This window comes from Natrix helvetica (genome assembly GCF_964273705.1).
Source record: "Natrix helvetica genome assembly, chromosome: Z".
Lineage (NCBI taxonomy): Eukaryota > Metazoa > Chordata > Lepidosauria > Squamata > Natricidae > Natrix > Natrix helvetica.
Window position 1 is genome coordinate 59,306,607 of NC_138554.1, and position 27,867 is coordinate 59,334,473.

At 37.0% G+C, this 27,867-nt stretch overlaps 2 protein-coding genes across 4 annotated transcripts in view; one reads left to right on the plus strand and one right to left on the minus strand.

Moving 5' to 3' along the window:
• LOC309381967 (uncharacterized protein) lies at window positions 1–19,738 on the minus strand. 3 transcript variants are annotated; one of them, XR_014173607.1, is made up of 5 exons: window positions 13,350–13,478; window positions 7,186–7,302; window positions 6,558–6,610; window positions 4,449–4,481; window positions 1–86 (listed from the first exon to the last, which is right to left on the minus strand). XR_014173607.1 is itself a non-coding variant. In XM_081933349.1 (5 exons), exons 1-5 carry the CDS (start codon window positions 19,686–19,688, stop codon window positions 53–55), a joined length of 309 nt encoding a protein of 102 aa, XP_081789475.1. In that variant the 5' UTR covers window positions 19,689–19,738; the 3' UTR covers window positions 1–52. The 3 variants fall into 3 exon arrangements, 2 of the variants coding, with proteins under 2 accessions (XP_081789475.1, XP_081789474.1); XM_081933349.1 differs by lacking the exon at window positions 13,350–13,478 and adding an exon at window positions 19,615–19,738 and having other exon boundaries at window positions 7,186–7,300; XM_081933348.1 differs by lacking the exons at window positions 1–86; window positions 4,449–4,481; window positions 13,350–13,478 and adding exons at window positions 5,208–5,304; window positions 12,086–12,331.
• SMIM19 (small integral membrane protein 19) overlaps window positions 19,644–27,867 on the plus strand; it is a 16,011-nt gene continuing 7,787 nt past the window's right edge. Inside the window, exons 1-2 of the mRNA XM_081933350.1 lie at window positions 19,644–19,940; window positions 23,014–23,138. Coding sequence (XP_081789476.1) covers window positions 19,795–19,940; window positions 23,014–23,138 — 271 coding nt within the window. The 5' untranslated portion in view covers window positions 19,644–19,794. The remainder of the gene's footprint in view (window positions 19,941–23,013; window positions 23,139–27,867) is intronic.

Below are 27,867 nucleotides of genomic sequence, written 5' to 3' on the forward strand. Positions count from 1 at the left end.
CAAGTCAAATAACATATTTAATATATTTAATAATAAATAGTGAAAAGTATGATTAGTATTCCTCTTTTTCTTCCTCTCCTGGACTTCTGTAGATATAAAAGAAATAAAAAGATGATATTACGATGTGTTTATAAAACTACATATTCTAGAAAGTAGAACGGACATGTTACTAAGAAGCAGAAAAGCAGAGAGTTTGCTTTTCCTACCAGCTTTTCCTACTGGTGCATATCTTGCTAAGAGCTTTGTTTTATTTACAAAATACACACACACAAAACTTAGATGTACACTATGTTTACACAATACAGTACAAACAGGAACTTCCTGTTCGTTCTAATAGCAATATCAAATCAATACAATTCTCCTTATGTTATTTCCCCTTCTAGTATATTTCATTTGCATTTCACCATTTTTAATCCTCTTATTTTACTCATCTATCTGCTACATTGAGTGATTACCTCTAATAAATTTAAACTCTCTTGTGTGCATATATATATGTTAATTCTCCTTAACTTCCATTTTTGGACTTTATTGACTTCTTTCATTGATCCTTGTTTCTTTCCTCCATCCATCTATACCATTTTTCCCATATCTGGTAATATTCTGTTTCTTATTTTCCCTGGATTTCTTTTGTTAATTTGTTCATTTTGGCACAGTCCATAACCTTTCTTATTATTTCATCTTTGTTTGGTATTAATTTATTTTTCCATTTCTGAGCGAAGGCATCCTCACCGTCATAATTATGTGTAAAATTAAATACTGGATTTCTTTTTTATATTTCAAAGTCATTATTCCTAGTAGAAAAACGTCTGGTTTTCAATATATTTTGACTCCTGTTATTGACTCTAGCCAATTTTTAATCCTTTTCCAATACTTTTTAGCTTCCACACATGTCCACCATACATGATATGTTCCGTGTGTTGATTCACATTTCCAACATTTTGGGAGGTATTTGCTGAGATTTTTGCTAACATTACTGGAGCCAGGTGCCGTCTCTAAAAAAATTTTGTACTGGATTTCCTTATATGCAACCGATAGTGTCATTTTTAAATTTGTCCCCCCAAACTTTTCCCATTAATCTAATTCAATATTGTAGCCAAAGTTCTGTGCCCATTTTACCATTTGGTCTTTCATAATTAATTCTTCCATCTTATACTTAAGAAGAAATTTATATATTCTCCCTATCATCTTTCTTTCTGAGCTTTGGATTATTTTATGTAATTCGCATGGTTCCATTTTGATGCCGTAAATTTAGTATCATTATTGTGTTTAATTTTGATTTGAAAGTAGGTTACACAAGTCAACTTTCATGTTTTGTTCTGCCAATTCTTCGATTGTTTTAAAATTTCCCTGTCCGTTAAATAAGTCTCTGTATTTTAACACTTTATTCATATCTGTAAAATTTGGGTGCATCATCCTTTCTGTCGGGGATAGCCAATTCGGGATTTTCACAGTGTTTTTTTTTTTTTAATTTTGAGCCAGTTTTGCAATAATTAGATGTTTTGAAAGTATTTGTGCGTTTTATTTTTATCACCCCATAGAAACGCTGACCTGTTTGCAGATCATGGCCTTCTAAAGTCAAGATTCTTTTATTCTTTAACTCTATCCAGTCCTTTACCCATGTTGTTGTTACTGCTAATGCATATAACTCCCATTTTGGTAATGCTAAGCCTCCTTTCTCTTTGCTATCTTGCATTGACTTTAGTTTAATCCTCGCTTTTTGTCCTTGCCAGATGAACCTAGCAGTTAGTTTGTTTAATCCTTGAAAGAAACTTTTACCTGGACTAATAGGTACAACTTGCAACAAAAATAAAATATTGGTAAAATATTCGTTTTAAATGTGGCTATACATCCCATTAGTGATAGCTGAATATTTTTCCAACTTTCTAAATCTTTTTTTAATTTGTGTCACTATTTATTAATTGTCGTCTTTAATTGTAGAACATTTTGCCAACACCCAGATCCCCAAGTATTTTACTTTATTTTACTTTCTTAGTTATTTGCATTTTACTTACTAATTCCAATTCCTCTTGCTTTTTTGTCATATTCTTAGTTATCGTTTTTGTTTTGCTTTTATTAATTTTTAATCCTGCCACTTTGCCATATTCTTCTAATTTTTGGATTAATTTCGGATTGTATTCTTGTGAATCTTCTAAAACAATACTAAGTCATCGGCATAGGCTTGGGTCTTATATTCTTCATTTTTAAGTCTTAAACCTTTTATTCCCTGGTCCTTCCTAATTTCATTGAACAATATTTCCAGAGTTAGTATAAACAGCAAAGGAGAGAGGGGCATCCCTGTCTAATTCCCTTTTTTATTTCGATCTTCTCTGTTAGTTCTCAGTTCATCAGAACTTTGGTTGTCTGGGTGTTATAAAGTTTTTTTTTATCATTTTTGTAAATTTTTCATCCTATCTAGTTCTGTTGTTATAAATTTCCAAATTACCTTGTCAAATGCTTTTTGTGCATCAAGGAAAACCAGTACCAATTGCTTTTCTTGATGCGCCTCATAATATTCTAGAAGCAATTTCAACAACACTCTGGTAGCCCCCTCTCTAAAAAAAGAGGGCTCAATAACCACCCATAGAATCTTCTCACAACAGCTACTTTTAGTCTGTCAGCATGTGAGTGAGCAGTAAAACAAGATTCCAGAGGCCTCATACTAGCCTTCCAACAAGACTGGGAATAAAACTACCATGCTCCAACTTTTTCTTTCTTGACAAACTTGAATGAAATTAATTGTTTACACCACATTAATAAATATTGTAAGCCACCTGGAATTATCTATATGTGAGTTGGGTGGCTGTAAAAATTTGTTTAATAAGTAATAAATAAATAAATGAAATGCACGACTATTTCTATGCTATAGCAAACAAGTATCCTTCTAAATAAAGGTTATTTCAATAGATAGGAAGAATAAAATGGATGCAACTAATAAAAAGAATATTGTTTATTCCTAATAAAACTGTGTTTGGAAGGATTCTTTGCTGGCATCCAATTGTAAATTTACATAGGAGTAAAACACACTATATTCCCAGGGGTTTATTCGTGAATTGGCTATAAAGGTCAGGATATGTATTTTTGAATCAAACCCAGAATTGTAGCAGGTAAAACATAATACTATATTACATACTGAGATATTTTAACAAGTCCTTTGAGTTTCTGTTTGTTTGTTTATTTGTGTTTCACTTCCTACTCTCTTTCAACAGCCCTGGCCTCTTTTTCTTTAGTTTGCCAACTCAGCCTCATTTCACACCTTGCAGTACTTTCTCTCCTGAGTAGTATGGCTAATTATTAGGATGCTGTACTGCAGGCTAACTCTGCCCACAGCCAGGAATTACATCCTGTTGGCTCAAGGTTGGCTCATCCTTCCAAGGTCAGTATTGCCCCAACAATAATGCCCCCATACTGTTGGGGGTGTTATCCTGACACTATAAACAGCTCAGAGAGTGCTGTAAAGCACTTTAGGGTGGCATAGAAATCTAAGTGCCATTTCTTTTGATAAATCTGTTGCAAGATCCTAGCTTCTTTGCCAGAAAGCAGCAACTGACTTCTAAATCTACATTTCTAGATTCTATTAAGCCAAGCTAATATGAAAACATCATTATATATTTTAACATACACTGGAAAATATGTTCTCTTGAATTGGATATATTAAGAAAATCTGGAACATCAGGTATTCATATACAAATTCTTATGTTCCCTTCCCAAACTGCAGTGTTGCTAGGCTAGATTTTTCAGAAAGGACTTATATTTTGTTTGAGATCTAGATCCAATTTTTCATATCCACAAAATATTCATTTGCTTTCTATGTCCTGAATTCTAGCAAAGAATTCTGGGGGGGAAAACTCAATTCCTTCTTCATGCAGTATTTTTATCCATTTGAGTTAGAGAGGAATACTAGTTTTATTGTTTTATGTTTTATTTTAGATTGTATGCTATTTTAATTATATCATGCTCTAGCAGAGGGCTTTATTAATTTATCAAGCATTTCCATTTCTAAAAAGAGCCATTTGTCCATACATTACTGTGAGTTTTCTGACTGTTGTTCAAAGAGTAAATATAGGATCCAATTAAAACGCAAATGCAAAAGCAAAACAGAAAAAGTTTTGACATTCTGGTCCTTACCTGAGGACAATAAGTGCTATGGTCTAACTTCAAGTAAACAAAAATATTGTCTCAGTTCCTTAATCTCTGCCATGTCCTTTAAAACCATCCATTTGATATGGTCAAAAATGTCCAATGCTCTTTCCGAAATTGCTAATCTTTTAATATGAAGGTTGCTTTTGCTCTTTTTTGTTTTCTCCTTCCTTTTCCTATTTCCTACAACTTCTTTTTTTCTATTGTTTTACACAAGTAATTTATAAATGTGGATCAGAAGATGCATTCTGAACCACTTCAGAAATTCTTAAAAGAGATATAATCCTGATTTGCACACTGCAACTACTTACCTGTTCTTTAAAGTGTCTTCGTCTGAAGAAGTGCTGATAAGGAAATTAAAAGCAGAATTTAATATTATTCTGGCAGCAGTTGAATATTTCATCTTCACCTGGTCAATAACTTAGTCAATAACTAATACTCTGAACTGCATTCCCAAGCAAACTAGCAACCAGTTCAGTTCATAGAGCAGTGGTGTAACAGGGCCCCCAAGAACTGTATGTGTGTCTTGCAGCAGCACTTGCAACAGTAGACACTTGTATGTAAGCTTGCTTTTTGTATGGTCCTCCATGCCCTGGATCTATCATTTTAGTCTTTTTTAAAAAAATACTACTGCCGTTAGGCTTGCAAAAAGATGTCTTTAATCTCACCATGTGGCCTTTTCTGTTGGGTTTGGAGGAAAGTCAACTTCATATTTAAGCCTTCTTATCCAAGCCCCGCCCAAGTTGGAACATACTTTGCAGGTAAATGAATTTGTGGCAGAAGAGGTCAATCCTCTTTTGTGCCGAGCATCACAAGCCTTGTGCAAGGCATGTCTCCAGTCCTCCATTGTGCCAGCAAGCAAATCAAAAATGTTAATTTAATTTTATACTTGCTAAAACATGAGAAAAATATAGTTACATTTGAAAATAAAATACTGTATTGCAGGGGGTAATTTATTCTTACAATATCTTTAACTCTGCTCAGTTACTCAATTAGGTTGGAAACAACACTCTAAGAATATCTAATAATTTCATCTCAACAAAAATGCTAAAGGCTTGTTATGGTGCTTGAAAGTTTAAACAGGAAAACAATATTAGTGACCGTTTTGTAGCACATGTAATTATTTACAGTTTTTCCACAGAATGAACCTCAGGGATTTGTAAAGGTCTGATAAATAAATAAAAGCAGAAAAACCAATAAATATAAGACTACAAAATGAAAACAAAAACTAGCCTTCTCAGTCATCCCCTTGGGAGGTAGCACCATCAGTTTCAGATATTCTGTTTCCATCCCTGCATCTCGATAAAAGCACAGGTACTGACAGCCTTCCAAAAGGCTTAAAGAGAGAAGGCTTGTTGAATCATTTGGGGGCGGGGGGGGGTACTCCAAAAGGTAGGGACAGCCACAGGAAAAGTCACACTTCCAAAATTCCACTAAAAAGCAAGACTTCATGGAAAGGACCTGGAGCGAACCTACCCTATTTGAGTGGTAGGATGGGCAGGGAGAATTGACCCCGCAAATACCCTGGTCCCTGCCATGTAGAGATTTAAAGGTAACAACCAGCAACTTATTACATCCAGAAGGAAGACAGCATATACAACAGAGGGCAAACATAGGAATACCCAATAGAGCACGTGTCACTGCTTTTTGGACCAGTTGTAGCATCTGAGTTGCTTTCAAGGGCACTTGAAGTGATCTTCAAGGGAAGTTCCATGTAAAGTTTATTGCAGTAATATAACATTTGGCCAAATCCAAATATGCCCAAATAATTTTGTAATGAAAAAAATAAAAATGTCCTCTAACTCACAAAATGGGACTATTCCCTCTGTAATTATACTTCAGCCATGTCATGCAAGGTTATTTACTGGAGAAAGCAAAGATATATTGGAAGAATTAGCGGTAAAAGGATGTCAGGCCATCAAAGAACACTGTGGCTGGACACCATCAAACCTGACATTAGCCAAAGCAGACAAGATCGGAAGATGTGGAGAAACCCACAACTGCAATTATCTCCAAAGATTAAGAATGCATCTTGCAGGTAACCAGGTATCTCTTTGGGGCTTTACTTATTTTTGGCTTCATTAGCATGCATGCCCGCCTGGCAATCTCAACTTTAGTGTTCGTTCAGCACTGAAAATAGTTTAAAGTTACCAAGAGGAAAGGGGGACATATAACACCAGTTGAGGAATGTAAGAGGAAGCCGGTGCTTTACATACAAATTCAGCCAGCAAAAAAGCAGATTATTCAGCCATGTTATCAGTGTTTTCAACTTTTACATGCAGCATCCTGTGCACTAAAACTTGCTTTTTAAAAGTGAAACTCACAGGTGCATGGCCAAAAAACCTTGAGACTAGTCCTCATAAAGAGGATGTTCAGAGCAGAGAGCTGCAAATAACTAAGTATCTCCAGGCAAGAGTTACCGTTTTTCTAGAGGGGTCCCTTCCATTCCTTTGGCAGCTTGATGAGAATAGATCTGTTTAATCCAAAAAGAGAGACGAGATTGTGAGGGATAAATGTAAAGATTTTTCACAGCGAGGAAAAAGAATCAACCACTGGCTAGAGAACAATGTCTTTTTCTCTGTTTCCCAGTAAGAAAGTCTTCCTTTTCTCCATCTTCTGATCATAAAAAGGTCTTTGACTCCAACGTGGTTTGATAAGCTTCATAAGGAGGTCTTATGGACCAAATCAAGCCTTCCAGCCTAGTGTTCCCTATCAGACTTCGAGGTAGAATGAATCCAACTGTATACACCCATCTAGTTATCTCTATTTGCCCCCCATCACCAATTATTTTACAAAAACCAGTCCCACCCTTTCTTGTGACGTTGTTATGGCACTATCACATCTGCTGCGGCTCTCTGTGGTTGAATATATTATATTAAATCCTGCTGCAGTAATGGGATCTCCCTGAGTTAGTGTTTAAGGAAATGTAAGCTCTTCACGAAAGCAATATTTTGAAAGTTGGAATGTTTATTTTTTCATTACTGGGCTTTGAGATATAGTGGGTTAATAAATTAATTTAAGGATCTCTAGTAAAATATTTTAGCTTACCTTAATGAAAAATAGCATTGCAATAATCATTATAATTGTTGTCACTGAAAGAGCCAATTGCAAGTACTGGTAAATAATGTTGACGTTTTGGTATTTTGGAATTTCCTGCCTTGCTATCTGCAAAGTTAAACAAAGAGAAGCAAAATAGAAGATAGGTTTTCATGTACTGCAACATTTTCTTCATCCTGACTAATGATATAGAAGGCAAGATGTACTCATCAGATATATTGGACTGTTCTGTAACAGCTTAGTTGTCAGATAATGTTAAGCAAGAACTTGCTTAATTTGAATGCCTTAGCCCAATATCACACAATATAAAAATTTAGTAACAGCTATAATCTAAACCCATTTCTTGAAGATACTCTACTAATCCATAATATGTTTTTAATCATGTTTTATTAACTTAGAATCTAGTTTATTATTGATTTATACTTTGATAAGAGGCTCTTACCAATTCATGGTAAACTCAAGACAAGACAAAGGCAAGTTTCAGAATTTTTGTTCCCCTCCAGGCAGTCTTGTAATTTTCCTTGGCAACTTTTACCCATCTAGCTTGTCTGCTGAATACCAGACAGATGGAAGAGTAGGAAGCCTTTATGCCAAAGCATCTATTAGCCCCACAAAACCTGACAAAATACCCATTGGATTATATCAGGAAAAAAAATCACATAGGGTGAGTCTTATAAATGCACATTCATAATAAACCCACTTGGAAAAGTACAGTGAACACACAAATCATATATTTTATAAAAAACAAGTTTACATAACATTAACAAAATCTTCATAAACAACTGACCAAACGTACTCCGATAAATATAGATGGGAAAAGTAATATTACTGCTAACACATGGGAGAAACTATATGTATCAGGGTAAAAAATATTTTTAAAAAGTAGCCAGGAATTATGTAAACAAGTAATGATTATTTCTTAATTTGCAATGCTGTGTATGGATTATTACAAAAATATCAATTAAAGTAAACCTTATTTATTATTGTTTGAATAGAGATATGTTGTCAAAGTTTAATTTTTACCTACAAAAGTTTAGAAAACTTTTGTCAAATTTACTATTTTAAAAAAATAGGTATTTATTACAGTATCCATTTTGCCCCTTTAAAATAGTGTGTCAAAATTCAAAAGCAGAAATTAAGTTGAAAAATCTGGTCAGAGACAATGGTCCATCATCATCTTGTGCAGGAAATATTTGACTCTATCATTGTTCGGTAAATCCGTTTTCTTTATAGACCAGTTGTCATCTTTACACAAGAGATATTGCAGACTTTTGCAATTCTTCCAATCCATAAAAAGCTCCTTTCCCCAGCGAAAAAAAGGTACATTTTTACCTTTTAAAAGCAACAACAGTTCTACCAATCCAGTTTTCTTAAAAACCATATAATTTAATCTGAAATCTCTGTTTTAATTCTGGTGAACCTCATTCTGTTCTTCTTTGTCTTCACGTTTCAGTTACTTTACCTTTGTGCTATATGCCACTCTTCCCAGATGCTGAAGAGCATCTGTAAGAACCTCACATAAATACACATGTCACTTTTGCTTGAGAATAGACATGGGAATCATACAGAGAAATGGCATTCTCACATTACTATAATCAATCTAAAAGGGCTTTTACTCTAGTACAATAACTGCTTTTACAGAAATGAATGTACAAATAATTTACACCAATTTGGTCTTAGAAGACATACTTTTAAGTAACCAAGTCTTGGTAAAACTCCTAAGAGTCCACTTGTTAGGACTACTTATCTAGGTTGTTTTTACCTCATCAGGGGGTTTCTCCATTTTTCTGGAACTTGCTGTTTTTTGCCACTCAGATTCAAAGGCATAACGCTGAGGGAAAAAATTATCAGTGGTTGATAAAAAATCAAATGAAGGGGGAGCAGAGGTCGAGGGTCCATGATGCTCCCAATAAGTCTCACCAGGCAACAGTTCGTTGAAAGTTTCAGGCTCCTCAGTGATGATTCTGGTGTTGTTTCCTCTAATTATTAAGTGTATGGGAATATTTTCTTTTTTTGATTCCTGAGACTCAAATTCCTCCCCCAAAAATTTCTCTGAGATTTGCTCATTCTGTTCATCTACTTTACCAAACTGATCCTCACCGCCATCATCCACTACAACCGAAGAAGTCAAAGGAGGCAGCTGAGTCGGAAGATGTAAAATGGAGCGCTTCCGTAAGGAGTGAACTGATGGTTGAGGAAACCTGTGAAGGAAAGAAACCAGCTGAGGATCTGGTAGTGCTACAGGGTTCCCTGTTTTTTCAACCATTGTACGTGAAGTAGGTGTTATTTGCTCTCCTGCAAATGTTCCAGAAGTTCCTCCAAATCCTTGCCTTTCTGTTACCAACTGAAGGAATAAGCCTCCTTCACTTGGTTTGTTTCCAAGGTCATGAATTTCCTGTACCATTGTCTGGTGGCTCTTTAACCTTTCCATAGGGTTTTTAACCCTCAGGCTGATGTCATCAGCTTCTGAAATTTCAGTAGCCACTTCCATTTGGATCTCCAACTGATGAGATTTCTCTTTTTTCCCTTTTATTTTTGCTTTGAGAGTGACTTGTGGCCACTTCTTATCCTTCAGAGCTACTTGTCGTCTTGCAAGATTCCACCATTGTATAGCCATTGTGTGTGAAGCAGGTTTTACTTGCTCTGCTTGAAGTTTTCCTATGCTTTCTGCAAATTGTCGTCTTTTTGTTAGGAACATAAGAAATAAATCTTCTCCTGTTTGCTTTTTTACGAGCTCATGATCATCTTGTATTATTTTTTGATGGCTCTTTAACCATGCCAGAGGGCTTTTAGATTTCATATTGATGTCCCAGGAATGTTCTATTTTTGTGGCCACTTCCTTTTGGATCTCCAACTCATGAGTTTTCTCTTTGTTTTCTGCAATTTTTGCTTTGGGAGTGACTTGTGGCCAGTTCTTATCCTTCAGAGCTACTTGTCGTCTTGCAAGATTCCACCATTGTATAGCCATTGTGTGTGAAGCAGGTTTTACTTGCTCTGCTTGAAGTTTTCCTATGCTTTCTGCAAATTGTCGCCTTTTTGTTAGGAACATAAGAAATAAATCTTCTCCTGTTTGCTTTTTTATGAGCTCATGATCATCTTGACTTATTTTTTGATGGTTCTTTAACCATTCCAGAGGGCTTCTAGATTTCATGTTGATGTTCCAGGAATGTTCTGAAATTTCAGTAGCCACTTCCATTTGGATCTCCAACTGATGAGATTTCTCTTTTTTCCCTTTTATTTTTGCTTTAGGAGTGCCATGTGGCCACTTCTTATCCTTCAGAGCTACTTGTCGTCTTGCAAGCTTCCACCATTGTATAGCCATTGTGTGTGAAGCAGGTTTTACTTGCTCTGCTTGAAGTTTTCCTATACTTTCTGCAAATTGTCGCCTTTTTGTTAGGAACATAAGAAATAAATCTTCTTTTTGCTTTTTTACAAGCTCATGATCATCTTGTATTATTTTTTGATGGCTCTCTAACCATTCCAGAGGGCTTTTAGATTTCATGTTGATGTCCCAGGAATTTTCTGAAATTTTTGTGGCCACTTCCTTTTGGATCTCCAACTCATGAGTTTTCTCTTTGTTTTCTGCAATTTTTGCTATGGTAGCCAGAGGGACTTGTCGCCCTGCAAGCTTCCACCGTTTTTCAGCCATTGTATGTGAGTTATGTTTTGCTTGATCTTCTGCAAGTTTCCCTGTGGTTTTTGCTAATCCTTGCCTCTTTGTTGGTAACCTAGCAGGCAAGTCTTTTTTTCTTGGATTATTCTGAAGCCAATGATCTTTCTTTCCCTTATTCTGATCATTCTTTAACCCTTCTGAATAGCTTTTAGTTGTCAGGCTGATGTCCCTAGAAGCTTTCAAAATTTCTGTAGTTAAATCCTTTTGGACTTCCAACTCTTGAGTCTCTTCCTTTTTGATTATTTTTGCTTTGAGTGCCACTTGTGTGACATTGGATGATTTGTACAGTATTTTCAGCAGATTTTCATGAGATCCCTTTTCATCCAAATATTTATGAGGATTTGATTTAGTTAATCTACTCCATAATTTTAAAATTGATGACCTAAGAAATTCAATGGAATTACCAAGTGTCTCCTGAATATGCACATTGTCATAACTAGGAGAATTGGTATTCCTTTTGCAATTAATGTTTGAGGCTGGGCATGGAAGTATAAATCCATCCAACCTTTCAAAAAATACCAGCATTCCAACCAGGAAAATTTGGGTCGCAAAGGGGGCAACACATCTCATGATGCCTATCCCCTCTTGCTCGTTTTACCCAAGTGAGGGATGGCTTGGAATGTTGCAGGCAACAATTGAGGTGATTCTATGCAGTTACTAAGCAACCACATGTTATTCCATATGGAGGCTACAGGAGAATGCCACTGCTGTGACATCAGTTTATTATGATTCCTGACATCATAGAATTCCCAGAACCATGGCAACCATATAGATAGTGACCTCTGTTATAAATGAGTTGATTTTATGATTTTATGAGATCACTCAGAAAATCACAAATGTTCTTGGGTCAGAGTCACAGTAGGGAATACTATCGGTTTCCACTGGAAAATCAGATTGTAAGACCAGGCTATCGTTCTCCAGCTACTAAAACAAATCACTGCACATTACTTATAGCTAGAAAAAAGGGGGATAAGGAGTTGAGGAAGGAAAGTAGTAGGACTTTAGCTTATATACCTCCCCGTAGTGCTTCGCAGCACTCTCTGGGAATTTTACAATGTCAGCATATTGCCCCTAACAGTCTGGGTCCTCATTTTACTAACCTCAAAAGGATGGAATGCTGAGGAAAATTTGAGCCATTCATGATCAAATACCAATTGTGGGCAAAGTTAGCCTGTGATGGTGCACGTAAGATAAAGAGCAGATAAATGATAAACATACACTCTTTTGAAACATACAGCTGTCTTCCTTCACCCAAAGTTTATTTATTGTATTTGTGTCACATTGCAAGCAATCCAAATCCTGGGAGTTTATATGATGAGTACCATCTGTGGGACAATTTACAATAGTCATGGTAAATTTAACAAACATAAAATCAACCTTGAGAATATTAAAAATGACAACTCAGGAAGAAGAAGAAAAAGTAGTAAGAAAAAGTAACCTGAAGTGATTTAAATGTCTGAGTACAATCTGGGACATTAGCCTGATTTCCAAAGGAAGACTTCCCCCCCCCCCCAAAAAAAAAACCAACTATACTGAAAAGCAATCCCTCCTGGTTTCACATTTATCACACTTGGGGATGATAAACATTAGGGATATTTGTGGGGAGGAGGGAACATGAGGATGGCGTGTGCATTTAAGTGCCATGGCAAATAGAAACACCATTTTATTAAATGTCCTAACTAGTAAATGATTGCTGGTGGCTTTGGAGTGATTAAACCATCACATGCTCATCATTTCACTATACTTGCTGTTGATAAACATGCCCTCCCCAGAATCTACCTTGGAAAAAAAGGAAGAGCCAGCACAAAAATAAATAATGGACTTAGTGACTAATTTAAATTACTTGCCTCCATTTAAACATTGACGGATCTGTATCTGTATCCCCTGACAATTCATACATAGAGAAACTCCTCTCTCACACACAAACACAAGCATAAAGACCCTGGTACCCCCATACAATTCTTTCTTAGTCCTCCTGACAAGAAAAAGAGGACAATGGAGGACTATAGGGGAGCTGGACTGGAGAGAAAGGTGAGTGAAAAACTGGAGAAAGGAAAGGAAAGGAAAAAGTAACTGGAAAGGGAGAAAAGACTGTTACAAAAGATGGGATTTCAGCCCAATTGACTTTACCAAGCATAATCTCAAGGGCATCCATACTTTGCAATAGTAGTATTTGCCAGTATTTGCACCTCTTGCTTCTTCCTTTCTGTTCAATAGTTTTCCCTATTCTTAACAACCTTTCCCCTCCGTTTGCAATGAGGGGGTGGGGGAAGTAATTGCCCTATTCAATATTTATGATAGAAAGCTTTTATCTATTTTATTGAAAATATTAATTAATTATAAATAGGCAATTTGTCTTTTTTTGGAAGAGTGCTATCTTCCATTGGAAGCTTGCATTTGGTAGCTTCACCACCGAAATACTCTAAAATCAAGGAGAACCCATTTCCAGGCTAGATAAGGTTCTTAGGAGTGAAGAGGATACTTTTCTGGATCAGAAAGAAGGAAACAGACACTTTTGTCAATAATCTGCTCTTCTTCTTCCATGTTAAAATTGCATAAGATCTTCTTTTCTCTTAGAGGATCTAGCAGTGAAAATGACAATTCAGTTGCCTAGGAAGAGAGAGAAGAAACATCTTGATAATTTATTTTACAAAGGCTGAATTCTTTAATTCTCAGATTTTTAATACAGTATATTTTGAAACATTCCAATCTCTTGGTGCTTTCTGCAGAAGCTTTTAACAGAAAGAAGGTCTATTTACTGTTGACCAGAACCACCAACAGCATGTAGTTCTGGGGCAGCTGACCAATTGGTTGAATAAGTAGATGGATCTTTATAGGTTTCCGTCATGCTGCTGGGGGTTGTGCAATGTCTGAAATGTCCCTATGAGTTGTCCAATGTAGTGAGCTCTGTGTCTTTTGCTATTCTAATGGTGGTGGCTTAATCCTATCATGTCCTAAAGGTCATGTCCTGTTCTTAGAATCTGGGTGGAGAAGGATGTAAATTTTAATCCCATCACTGGAGGTGAAGGTGTTTTGTTTGTGAATAGGCACATTAAGAAAAACTGGCTATAAAATATGTTTCTCCATTTCTCCTTTGGGGAAGTATAATATTCTGTTTCGTAATATTCCCCCAAATATTTCATTCTCGGGGGAGGGGATTCCTATACTATGAAACACAAATTAATAGCTGATGAAGTGATTAGCTGATGAGAGCTAAATAGTTTGAAATGGATCTATACTAGTCTCCCTTTATTTATTTATCAGCACAAATACAACACAAATATAAAAAGGCAACATTAAAAATAAAAATATGGTTTTCTGCCTGGATGGTTTTTTGTAATGAGCCAAAGGAGAGAAAGAGGGAGTAGTGAGCTTCCTTCCATATTTGGGCATACCAGGGGTTGTAACACAAATACATACCTATTTCCCTGGCTCAGCTGATAAAGGAGGAGAGCCTGTGGCTTAGTGGCTAAGACTCCTGCCTAATATGTAATACAGCCCAGGTTCAAATCCCAGTAAGAGTATGGCTAGCTGATGAGAGCTAAATAGCTTGAAATGGATCTATACTAGTCTCCCTTTATTTATTTATCAGCACAAATACAACACACACACACATATATATGTGTGTGTGTGTGTAACTATAATAAAATATGTTTAAAAATGAAAAAAACGGATTCTCAGGAAGATAAGGAGATATAATCATGTTCTAGCACTGTGCACAATTAAGACATGTCCCACTATCGAGGTTACTTTCCCAATTTCTCAGAAAACAATCTAAAACCAATTCACGATTGGTTTCATTTTATAAATTCCAAATGCAGAGAGCAACTAGTGCTTATGCTCTTTCATCTGTTTAAAAAGTTGCCCTGTCAGTGCCAAGCAACTCCCCAGTAACCCTGATTCCTGAAATTTAAATTCCCAGATACATCTTTATTTTCTTTATTTACATCTTTATTTCATAGTACATAAATCTGTAACAGAGATTTTGCAATTAGTACACTTTTCCCTTTGGATATACCACAGGTCATTAATCTGATTTCATTTACTGTCTTTATTTCCATATAGTTTATACAGTTATACAGTATATAGTTTATCATCATATTGTTCCAGAAGCCTTTGGGGAATTATCATTGACTATTACCACATTACAATTGTTTATATGTCCATTTGTCTTATGCTTTTATTTTGTATCTATATTTTTATGTTGTGTCCTGCCCGTATTTTTGTTGAACAATAGTAATGATCGTGGTAGTAGTAGAAGAGGATGGGGAAAAATGAGGAATAATTTGTCATAGGATGGTTTAATTATGAACTTTTCATGTAAAAGATATATTAATATATCTGGCAACAGACATTTGATATCTGCATAATTTTGTTATATATTATATTACGACTGCTACATCTGCCTTGATTCTCCCTGTCTCATCAACATCAGCACAACTTTCTAATTTTATTTTTTAGTTATAGTGCTCAATTATGCCTGTTAGACTAAAGAAGTTTAAAGCAAGACAGAGGGTCTAGGATAGTATACCACAAACTGCTTAGCTTATTCCAGAATTTCCCATGAGAAGATCCATTTTCTCATTGCAAAATTATTCATGGAATATGAAGGCGCATTGTACTGTAATTTTCTTAAGGTTGAAGTTTAAATTAAATTTGAAAGTTTCAATTCACTGTTTTGAATATTGTGTTTAAAAGAAAACTTAGCATTCAATGGTTCTCATAACAGTTGGGGTTTCTTTGTGTTCTTTAATTATTATGTCTGTTATTTATAATTTCTCAATGTTATTTAACTTTTTCTCCAATGAAAGGAAAATGAAGGGCCTTTGTTCTTTTATTTGTGTTTTAGCCTTTGTTCTGAAGACGAAAAAGTTTTTTAGCATCTTAGTCATTTATCATATTTGTTTGATATGACTTCTGAAAACATGGCAAGTATTTCTAATATTTAAATATATTTGATTTTATATTGTAATTTATCTTCAGATCATATACATGTTTTCCTGTCAATACAGCTTAGTTTTGAGAGTAAAATAATGTGAAAAAAGCTGAGAACAGGAGCTCAAAATAGGCTGATTTTAAGTTGCTCACAACCATATGCTAAAACATAATGATTGTTTAAAAACTAAACTATTAATAAGAAATCTATTTTTTTATGTTAACCTTGAGGGATGAAACTTGATTTCATTGAGGGCCACATCAGTTTTGTGTTTGACCTCAGGGGGCCAAGGTGGGCGTGGCCAGCATGACATCACTTGTGTTGGGAGGTACCTGTGATGGCCTGAGCGCTTTCCCAGCCAAAACAGGCTCCCAAGCTCCGTTTTCACCTGGGATGGCCTCCTTCTCTGCCAGCAAAAACAGAGCTCAGGAAGGCAGTGTATAGCCCTCGCAAGCTGTTTTCACTTGCAGAAACACCATGGGTCGGTCCTTCACTATTTCCAGGGCAGCCCCATGGGCCAGATCTAAGCACCCTGTGGGCCGGATCCAGCTCCTGGGCCTTGAGTTTGACATCCCTAACATTGATGTAGTCCCATTGAGAACCATGTGCTGAGTGCAATTGTTAGCCAACTGCAAATCCATCTGGTGTTGTACTGTCTATCCCACATAGTTCTACCTTTTCAAGAAGTAGGCAGTTGTTTACTGTATAAAATGCTTTATAGAAGTCTATTATATAGCCATGAAGGCAATTCTATGGCATGCGTGACAGAGGTGGCACGCAGAGCCCTCTCTGTGGGCATGTGTGCTGTCGCCAGCTGCTCTTCGGGTTCCATCGCATACATACATGCACGCTGGCCAGCTGGTCCAGTGTGCATGTGCACCGGCCAGCTGCTCTCTTCCGGGTTCTGGCACTGACTGGTGTGTCCCAGAACTTGGAAGAGAGCAGCTGGCCATACCATTACCACTGAACTGGTAGTGGTATGGCGGCCTGGGTTGCTGGAATTGGCAGCGACCCAGGCCTGCCACGCCCCCAAACTGTTCCCCGGTCTCTTCTGCTGTTGTTGGCGTGTTTCTGCACATGCACAGAACTGTTTTCAGTCAACTGTGCATGTGCAGCAATTAAGAATATAGTAATATACTAATCCAGAGGCGACTAGTGGTCTATGAGGGGCTTTCAACTGGGCCATGGAAATGGCTGGTAAGGTGCATGCACATCCTTACTTCCATGAGCAGCGGGCGAGCGTGCATGCCATTTAAGTGAGTTGCAGTGATTTATTACATAAAATGCAACTCCCCTGCCTCTTTTGTTGGGTCTGGATTTTTTTCTGAACAATTTATATCCTTATACTAGTACATTCCAATTAGGGGTTCCATCCCACCAAGTTACAGTAATGAAAACAATATTGTCCTCGCCCTCATGTACTATGACTTCGTTTCCAATACTTTGAGCTTTAGTGTATAGGTGTCTGAACCTTTTAGGGCTGATCTTGCATTTGTTTTCTACTTCTCCTGTTTTATATCTGAATAGTAATGGGGAGCCCCGCCCCCAATATTTGGGATGGGGAAGTGAGCTGATGTGTATTAATCCATAAAAACTGAAAAGGATGTTTGCACTCATGAATTATGGTGCTGTGAGTGGTATTGTTTACACTCAATCAAGGCCAACCATCCTGAGATTCCAGATGGGAGAAATACCTGAAGATGAGTTTTTCCACAACATCATAGTAGACTCTTGGACTCTGAATGCAGGACCTGGGAGGGAGGGATTTGGGATGACTTTCATCTATAACTGTCATGCGTTTTGAATCAGATCTTGCTTTGCTTTTGCTGCTATCACTTCAAACTTAATAAAAGTACCTCTTCTCTAATTCAATGGAGTTGGGGGTTTTCTTTCTTGAGTTTTGAACGGAGGCAAGCCTGACATTTAATGAAAATGATGTAAAGCATACATAGTTAACAATGGAAAGGAATGTCAGGAAGGTGATGATAAGATGTGGGTCTATAAGCCAAATAAACAGATTAAAAAGAAACTTATATAGATGATGAATGCCTTCAGAAGTAAAGAATTTATGGGTTAAATAAAGTAGAATAGGATCAGCAATACACACACACACACACACACACACACAGAGGGGGGGGGAGAGAGAGAGAGAGAGAAAGAGAGAGGAGCAAGCCAGACAAATGTTCCATCCAATTTTTATTATTAAATAACAATAGCATAGACTTATATACCACTTCATAGGCTTTCTAAGTGGTTTACAGAATCAGCCTATTGCCCCCAACAATCTAGGCCCTCATTTTACTGACCCCAGAAGGATGAAAGGCCGAGTCAACTTTGAGCAGCTCAAAATAGAACTCCTGCAGTGAGCAGTGAGTTAGCTTGCAGTACTGCATTGTAATCACTGCACCATAACAGCTCTTAAAACAAAAGTATTATTAATTTGATAATTCAAGGCAAACACATTTAAAATATTATTTGTAAAATTAATTATTAATAATCATGAGATTGTCAACATAAAAAGCTTGAATTTTTCAAATGGATTATACATTTTTACACTCAGCAATAGGATAAAAATAACAAATACTTTCTATGATTAACTCTTCAGGAACTATCTATAATTGATGCCCAATTTTTAGATTCCTTGTTCAGCAGTCCTTGAAATTTGCAAAAGGATATAAAATGGAAAATCCACAGATCCAGGCGATTTATAAATTGGCAAACAATTTGAAAATCAGATGTGTTTTTATCAGTTTCTATACAAAAGTAGAATATGTGAGAAAAATTGCACCTTTCTGGAAGGAACTATTCAAAGAAATATTATATAAACGAAGTAGAATATGTCTCAGAATGCTATTATTATATTCCTTCAAAGAATAAAATATTAAATTACATAAGATTTAATGTGTAAAGTAATTAGTTAACAATGGATGTTGGTAGACAGTTTAGGAACTGAGAAATGGTGCAGGAAATATGGTCATGCCTTGCAAAAGTTATTGATAAAATTCAAATATCAAATTCACAGTACTTTCTATTTTTATCAAATCTGAGTGATTGCATATATTAATTTGAAAAATAGCTGTAGTTTTTAGTGATTTACAGCCTGTGAATGAATTTTGAATTATATTGAAAAAAATTTAAACTAATTTATATGGCCATTTAACTTACTGTGATTCTGATTCTGAACTAATACAAATATTAGCTAAAATACTGGCTCAAGCACATTTTTGGAAGAGTCACTTTTCCATGCAAAAATAAAGGTTTTTATTCCTTTTTTGTCCTTTAAATTTTTTTGCTCATCAATGAATTTTACTTCTTTCAACTATTTGCTTTTCTTCTCCTGCTAGATTAATTTAGGTTAGGATTATTAACTAATGATTGACAGTTCATTCTTCAAATTTAAATTGCCATGTTGTAATCACAATGTCAGATTACATTATGTCTACTGTGGGCAAAATCTTTGATTTTGAGGCAGAGGGAGAGGCAGAGGGTGGCGGGAATTGAAGCAGAGATGAATGAGGCAGAGGAAAAATATGAGGGATGGATGAAATTTTATCCCCAAATTTCCTACTGGTTTCCTTTCCAGTCGAAGTCTGGCTTCCGCGTGCAGAAATTATGCATTCTATGAAGACATTTTACGGCTTCGAGCACTCAAAGCTTCCCATTTTTCCGCACAGGAAAAAAACCAATGGCTGCTTTTTAAAGAGACTTCTTTGGGATGACCGGTGGTGGTGGTGGTGGGGCGATCCGAGTGAATAAGGAGGGGGGAAAAGATAATACCACGTCGCAATTGTACAAAGCCGACATTTCCCTCATCAGACGGCTCGTTTTCATCACAATCTGCAGCGTTAAATCAACCCGGAAGCTGAGAAGGGCGTAGGGATCCATACTTCCCGTCAAGCCTTTGTTTTCGATCTGGTAACGTCTGAAGGATCTGAGGTCACGTCTCGTTTCCTGCTTGAGGGTCGGCAGTCTGCGATTTCCTCGATTCCCTATGGCCGGTGCCCGGGCTCTGGGCGAAAGTGGTGGGGGCGGTGTAGCCGCCATGGACTATTCAGTACACGAGGCTTGGAACGAAGCCACCAACATTTACTTACTGGCGGTGCTGGCCAGCTTGGCCCTGTTGGTGTACGCCCGCAGGTGGGAATCTCAACGGGAAAGAAGTGACCCCTGTTACTCCTATTTCTATATTGATTAGGAATACATTGCGACGTAAATTCGGTAGATCATTGCACGTTTCTGTCCATTGTAGGTGCGGAGGCTGAGAGAAACTACTTTCTTGCTGAATTCCGATTGGGAGATTCGGCTTTCTAATCCACGGTTTATCGAGTGTTGGGTACTTTTCCTAGACGATTCCTGGCCTTAGGGGAAAGTTGCGATATTGTCAAAGCTTTTGGCAATAACGTTACAAACTTTACGGCTATACGGCTAGGCTTGCAAATACAGGCTATTGAATCAGCAATTGGTTATCTCGAGATTTGGGGTCCATGCTTCTGGGCTCACAGTTACAAACTTGTCAGCTTTAGAAGTGGCAACAAAACAGGAACTTCTGTGAATAAAATAGGTTTTATTTATTTAGGGATTTGGAGGAAGGATGTGGGAGGGAAATACGTTATCAATATGCCTGCCTAATTTGGGAAAAATCCTGGTTCTTTCTCAGTATTTCACATCTCACCATGTAATAGTAACCCCTTCCTATCAGTGCATTTTTATGAGGATGATGACTAAATTTTTATTGCTCATGACTAAGTATGATTTAGTAATAAATATTTTAATAATAATAATACATCAATAAATTGCAGCTTCCTCCAATAACAGCGAAACTGCAAAAACACTGCTATTCGGAACATCGTATATTTTAAGACGGTACTTGGTTGATACCTAGGACGCTGGCAGCAACGTATCAACCATTAGCACCAGTCAATGATATTTGTGATGCATTTTTGAATGTTCAGTTAACTGAGTTTCATGTTTAATGAATAAAATATATAATAATAATATAAAGAAAATGAAGGCATTCCTTGGCACAATTTGTCATTCAAATATATGTCCCAAGGGTGCTTTTTCAAAAGGCAATTGGATTTTCATTGTTTTTGCTTGAAGATGTGTTGCTTCTCATCCAAAAAGCTTTTTGAGTTCTGCTGAAACACCTTTGGGACAACAATAACCTGTATGATTGAGAATCTCCATAGATATGTTCAGATAAATGTTTATTATGAGTATTGTGTGACTTTTTTCTACTAATGTTGAATAATTTATGCTGCTTAAGGTTCAGAGTTTTGAACTTTTCTTATTTTTTTCAGTAGTTAATAATTGCCTTTTCAAAAAATTAGGCCATGGTAAGTGTGGCTTAGCTAATATTAAAAATAAACTTCATAGAAATGAAAATTCATCATTATTGCTATTGTGTTAAAAATAAATCTTCTGAAAGGAACAGTATGAATAACAGTAACATCTGCAAGCAGAATGGCAAGAAGATGAAATACCGTATTTTTTGGAGTATATGACACACCGAGTATAAGACGCACCAAGATTTTGAAGAGGCAACTAAAAAAAATAGGTAGGTAGATAGAGGGATAGAGAGGGAGAGAAAGAGAGAAAAATACAATAGGTAGGGAGGGAGAGGGAGAGAGTAGTTAGTTAGTTAGGTAGGTAGTTAAGGGATAGATAGATAGAAAGAGAGAAATAGGGAGATAGAGAAATACAGTAGGTAGGTAGGGGCAGAGAGAGTGTAGGTAGGTAGGTAGAGGGTTAGAGAGAGAGAAATAGAAAGAGAGAGAAATACAGTAGATAGGTAGGGATAGAGAGAGAGAGTAGGTAGGTTGGTAGGTGGAGGGAGGGAGGGAGAGAGAGGGAGAGATACAGTAGGTAGGTAGGTAGATGTTTCCAGGTGTATTTATCCATGTGCCGGAGAAGGAAATTGCTGGCAATCTGCAGCACCTAACACTTTGTTTCTGCTGGCACAGCACTTGGTCAATCTAATTCTCATCAATCAGTTAAAGAGCTTTCCAAAAGAGAAAAAAATAAGTTTTTGCACTCTGCAAACCTCCCAAAAATGGCCCCGTTTTTCACGAAAACGGGCCCTTTTTAAAAAAAAGAAAAAGAAAAAAAGAGGCATGAATAGCCTTGGGGGAGCTTGCAGAGTACTCCTGGGAGCAAAAGCCGGCCCGTTTTTTGAGAAAACGCCCGCTTTTTGTCCAAAAAAATTGCATGCATAGCCTTATGGAAGCGTATAGAATGCTGCTGGGGGGTGGGGGGAAATGGTCTGTTTTTTGTTCATTTCTGCCCTCCCCAGTCACTCTGAAAACCTCCATAAGGCTTTGCACAGCCATTTTGGTAAAGGGGCGGGGCTTCGGGAGGAAAAAAATGCTGTATTTGATGTATAAGACGCACCAGATTTTCAGCCTCTTTTTTGAGGAAAAAAGGTACGTCTTATACTCTGAAAAATAATGTAATAAGCTGTTAAATATTGATTTCAGCCAGATTTTCAAAATATTTCATACATTTTATCTTTCTGCAATTTGATAAAATCTAATTAATATTGATCCCTTACTTAGTATTAGAAGAAAGACTAAATCATGCATGAAAGATTTAGGAAAATTTGTGACATAAGAGATTTGAACTGGATAGTTCTTCGTTTACAGACTCCGTTTCTGAAACACTTCCTGCATAATTACTCTTCCTTTTGAGAAGTCTCTGTACTAGCTATTTGACTATCAGCCAAAGAAGTAGGCATAGCACCTTCATGACCTTGCTATAATTGATAAACTTTGCTGGACTGAAGCTCCATTCAAAGGATCTTTACAAGCTAACAGCTAATTTACAATGACTTTCATGTCCACACTGAGTACAGCATCTAAATAATATGCATTTCACATTTAGATGAACACATAGGCTCCTCATAGGACATAAAAATGGCTTTTATGGCTTTTGCATGAAATAATGGGTGCTAGAATGCAGTGAGTAAGAAGCCTTACTATCAAGTGACATTTAAATATTCATAGCCTAATTTCTGTAGTTACATCTTTCAGTGATGGTAACATTTGCTTTCTCAGGAAATTGGAGATAATCTTTGCCACTTCTAATTGAAATTCCAATTGTATTTCTATTTCTTTGCGGTAGAAATTAAGGCAAGTTGCTAATTTTATTTACCATTAAGAGAAATATATCTGATTTTGTATTACTTATGTTTTCTATTCTCTTTGGGCTTCAGAAATAAGAGGAAGATTATGAGGATTTTTACATTACCTCCAACTGTAGAAATACCACCTGAACCAAATTTTTATGACAGCATGAAAAAAGTCCGTCTTCGGCAGCAATTAGAGATGTATTCTATTGGTAAGTAAAATATATTTACTTTAACACTATTAAGGTTTGGATAAGCTATAGATCCCATTTAAAAAAAGAAATTTATACTAAATATATGTGATGAAACATAAATCTGACTCCTGATATTTGTACCACTTGAAGTTACTACTCTGAATGTGAAAACATTTAAGGGTTGTGCTCTAGGGTTGTGATCCTTTTACTCTTCTACTCATGTAACGATAATGTGTATGGATCTTGAAGGTAATTAAATCCAATAGAGATTGCAGGATTGCTAATGATCCTTGAATCATACCCTACATTTTATACTGATCAGAAATGTACAGTAGCACAGTTTATTATTCATGTCTTTCTCATGCTTTTTCTGTTCTGTTAATTTGCATAATTGGGATGGTATTCTTCCTTATATCATGATTCTGAGAAATGGATGTTAAAAAACATCAGATAGAGAAATCGCTAGAAGATTTAAAGATCTTTAGAAAATACTTGACTTGGATATTTATAAATAGTTGAAATATCTAGTCATCCAAATTAGGTTCTTACCCATGTTTTTTTCTAGAATTCTCAATTTCTGTTCTGTTTTGAAATAATTACTCCCTGCCACTGATGAGTGATGGTGGTAAAGTACATACAAAGCTGTTTATCTTTGTAATAGTTGTACCATTTGGGCTGTAAAAGAAATAAGACTTGGGAATGAGATTGCTATTAGTTATTCCTATTAGAGTACGGATTAAAATGTTCTGTTTTCAAAGGATTCTGATCACAAAGAAAGAACAAAGAACAATCTAGGGTGTCTCTCAGAAACAGTGATGAAATATGTTACTGAGAGGTTTATTAAAATAATTCAATCCTACACATATTTTTTTCTTTCTATACCCCATTTATGTGGGGAGAAATGACACCACAAAGACCTTGAAAACAATATCAAGAGACTATGAAGAGGCATGAAAACTAAAGAAATTAGTGCCTGGTGGTGTTTTGTTCTGTACTCCCAATAAAAGCTAGGCATCCAATGATAGAGCGCAGGACTTTTGAAACAAACCATTCAGGGGATGATGCTGTCAAGAGAACTTTGGATTCTTAACATCACAGACTACAATATCTACAGAAGGGGCTACACTTCACAAGAACGTGGAAGAATATCTTTGGAAACCAATTGGCTTGCCTTATCCATAGAACTTTAAACTAAAATTGGAAGCGGAGGAGACAAATTTTTAGAAACTAATTCCAAGAACAAAACTCAAATCAACCAAATGTTAAAAAAGGGGGAACTCACCCAAAACAGGAGAAGCAGAAAATAAACACAGGATTAGTCATAAAGGACTCAGATGCCTGTACACTAATACTCAAAAGTATGAGGAACAAACAGGGTGAACTTGAAATCCTAGTATAGAAGGCAGACATGACATCACTCCATTACAAAATTTGGTGGAATGAAGTCTATGACTAGAATGTACAACTAGAAGGATTTAAACTGTTCAAAAGAAATAGACTTAATAAAAAAGATGGAGTTGCACTATATATACATATACATATACATACATACATACATACATACATACATACATACATACAATAACAACACTTCTATAGAATTGCACACAACAATGATGAAAATCTTCTCGAATACATTTGGATTAATATAAAAGGAAAAAGGAATGACATTGCCATAATTTGTATAATACAGATCACCCAGCCAAACAGATGAAAGAGATGAAATGTTTGCTAATTGGTTAGCTACCAGAACTATATAAAAACTTACTTCATAAGCTACAACCATTACTACCACGTGAGCTTAACTTCTCACTTGCATTGCCTCCAAATTTTGACAAGGGCTGTGTTGAAGCCAAGAAAGCTCTTACCTTGGCATATAAAATGCACGAAACTGAGGCAATAAAACAATAATGGCAATAAAACAATAATGGTAATAAAACAACTCTTAAACATCTCACACTAAAAAAAAAACAATTCCAGCAATTAATTGCATTTAAGAAGACACATGATACAAGGTCTTCCTGGGAACAGCTTATTGAGACAGCAAAGCGAAAGAACTCTTCTCTGTTCTGGCATCTAATAGCCTGCCACTCTTGACATAATTTATACCCATTTAGACTCCCATATACTTCCTACAACCTGGGAACTTTATCTTTGGAGAATGTATGAAGATCACTTCAGCTAGAGAATAAGGTATAAAATGAAGGATTTACCTAAATGGTCCCCAGTTTCAGAGTCTAAAATTAAAGCTCTTATTGGCCAACTCGGAACCGGGAAGGCTCCAGGAGCTGACTTCATTTCTGTTGAACTATTAAAGAATAATATGGAGTGATGGATTCCAGTCCTGGCAACACTATTCACTTATATTGACTCCATGGTCATGTCCCAGAGGATTAGGGGCTGGCAGTTGTCCCATTTTTTTTTTAAAAAGAAAGCGAGACGAGCATGCTAATTACAGACTAGTAAGTCTACTAAATATAATCAGCAATCTCTATGTCAAACATCTCCAAGATAAATGAAAGAAGTGGCTGGATCCTGAGAACTTAATTGCTGAAGAGCAAGTTGGTTGCTCTTCAGCAGACCACGAGCAAGAGCAAGGGGAGAGGCACTATAGATCAGTGCTTAGTCCTCCATCACTTGATTGAAAAATATGCATTAAATAGATCTGTATCATAGGTCACCTTTATAAATCTCAAGGCAGCTTTTGATATGGTTACCAGGACTAAGCTATGGAAGAAGCTGGAAGCTGCTTCATTTGATCATAGGCTTCTCCATTTGTTATATGCCTTACATATTAAAACATCCTGTGATGACCCTGGCAAGGCACGGATGCAACAGTTAGCTGATAGTTCAAACTCCCCTTTATTGTTCCAACTTTCCCCCAAACGCTTCCACGTTTGTGGCAGGTCCCGGAGCACAAAACGCTCACACACAACTCCAGCAGCCTCTGGCTGCGAGTAGTCCAGCAAAATGCTGTTAGCACAACCGCTTCCAGGCAAGAAATCTAGCAAGGCAAGGGAATAAGGCAGTGACTTCCACAAAGCAAAGGAATAAGGCAGTGAGCCACAAAGCAATGAATCTCCAGGCACTTATCTCCAGACTTAGGCAATGAATCTCCAGACACAGGCAACGGCACACAAAACTCCACAAACTCAGCTTCCTGACAAGCCACCCTCCCCACAGCATCTCCTTAAATCTCAGTCCCCAGGTGTGCCTTTGAAGAGGGGCGGGGTGCTCTCCTCCTGAATTGTCAGGTCTTCCTGTGCTGTTCCTGCCTCTCCACTCTCTTTACTTGGGGATCAGAAGAGAGCGGTCCTTGCTCGTAGCCTGAGGTCCGTCGCTCCTCATCGCCACTGCTTGCCCTCTCTTCCCTCCCCCCCCTCGATCGTCCTGACCCTTCTTCCCTGCTGGCAAGCCATCCAACACCCAAGGGACCCAGGGCCACCTCATCCAGCTCCTTCCCTGTTCTTCCAAAGCCAACAAGGCTGCCCCCTCGACCTCCGTTGGCCCTAGCACTGGCTCATCATCCTCCATGGACTCAGGCTCCGATGGGGCATGATACATCCCTCAAGGTTAGGTGTAATATGCAAGGGTCCCTCTCAAGGTTGTTACCTCAAGCAGAGGTAAACAGGTGCATTTTGGCCCCCTTGGTTTTCAACTTACATACTATTAATGACATGGTTAAATAAGCCAAATTACCACCCCCCAAAAATAGGTGATTGAAACATCACACTGTTGCTCTATGCAGATGAAGGTGTGATCCTTTCCAGGACACCAGTAAGTTTTAAAAGCCTTGCAAGCTCTTGTCAAGTATTGAAATTACAATAAACTGGACATAAATTACTAGAAAACTAAGATTATGCCATTGCAAAAAGGCCAAAACTCTGTTCATAATTTCTTAATGATCATAACATAGAGCAAGTTAACCACCTTTAAGTATCTAGGTGTGGTCGTTCTTGCTACCAGCTCAAGAAAAGCACATGGTGAATGTGCGGCTGTCTCTGGCCAAAGATCAGCAAACACTATTTCCAATTTTTTCCACACAAAGGGAGGATACTATGTTCCTGCCGCAATTAAGCTCTTTCAAGCCAAATTGCTAGCATAGCTTGTTTATGGGATCTTGCTCAGACCTCAGCTTCATGTTTCACACCATTGGAAAGAGTTCAGTCCAAATTTATTAGAGCAATTCTCCAGATACTGCATTGTCTGTCAATGCCTTCTCTGCCTGGAGACAGGATTAATAAAAGTCGAAGTAAGAATCGGTATAGCTTCTTTAAATCTTTGGCTAAAGCTTTTTTTTCCCCACAAGGCCTTGCTCCATTAATTCACCAAGACAAATTCTCCTCTTTATGGATCAAGGCCGTGAAGTCCAATCTTGCCAAACTAGGCTTTTCTCCAGCCTCAATACTCAAGTTGGACTATGACCAAGCAAAACAAAACTTGCAACAAAGGGTAGAAGATATTGGGAGGCAAGCAGCCTTAGGGAAAGCATCATTGTTTCTGGCTCCAGACTCTATTAGATATGTTGTTACTCATGCCAGTTATTTTAGCCCATTGGAGACCACGAACCACCAGAAAGCATTTTTGCTTTCAAGTTGTCATGCGCTTCCATCGACCGTCCTGCATGGCAAATATAAAAAGATACCATTGATTAAAAGACTGTCCCTGTGGCTCAGGAGAGGTGGAGACTCTTGGAAACATACTTCTTCAATGCTCATTTTATAGAGATATTAACAAAAACATATTC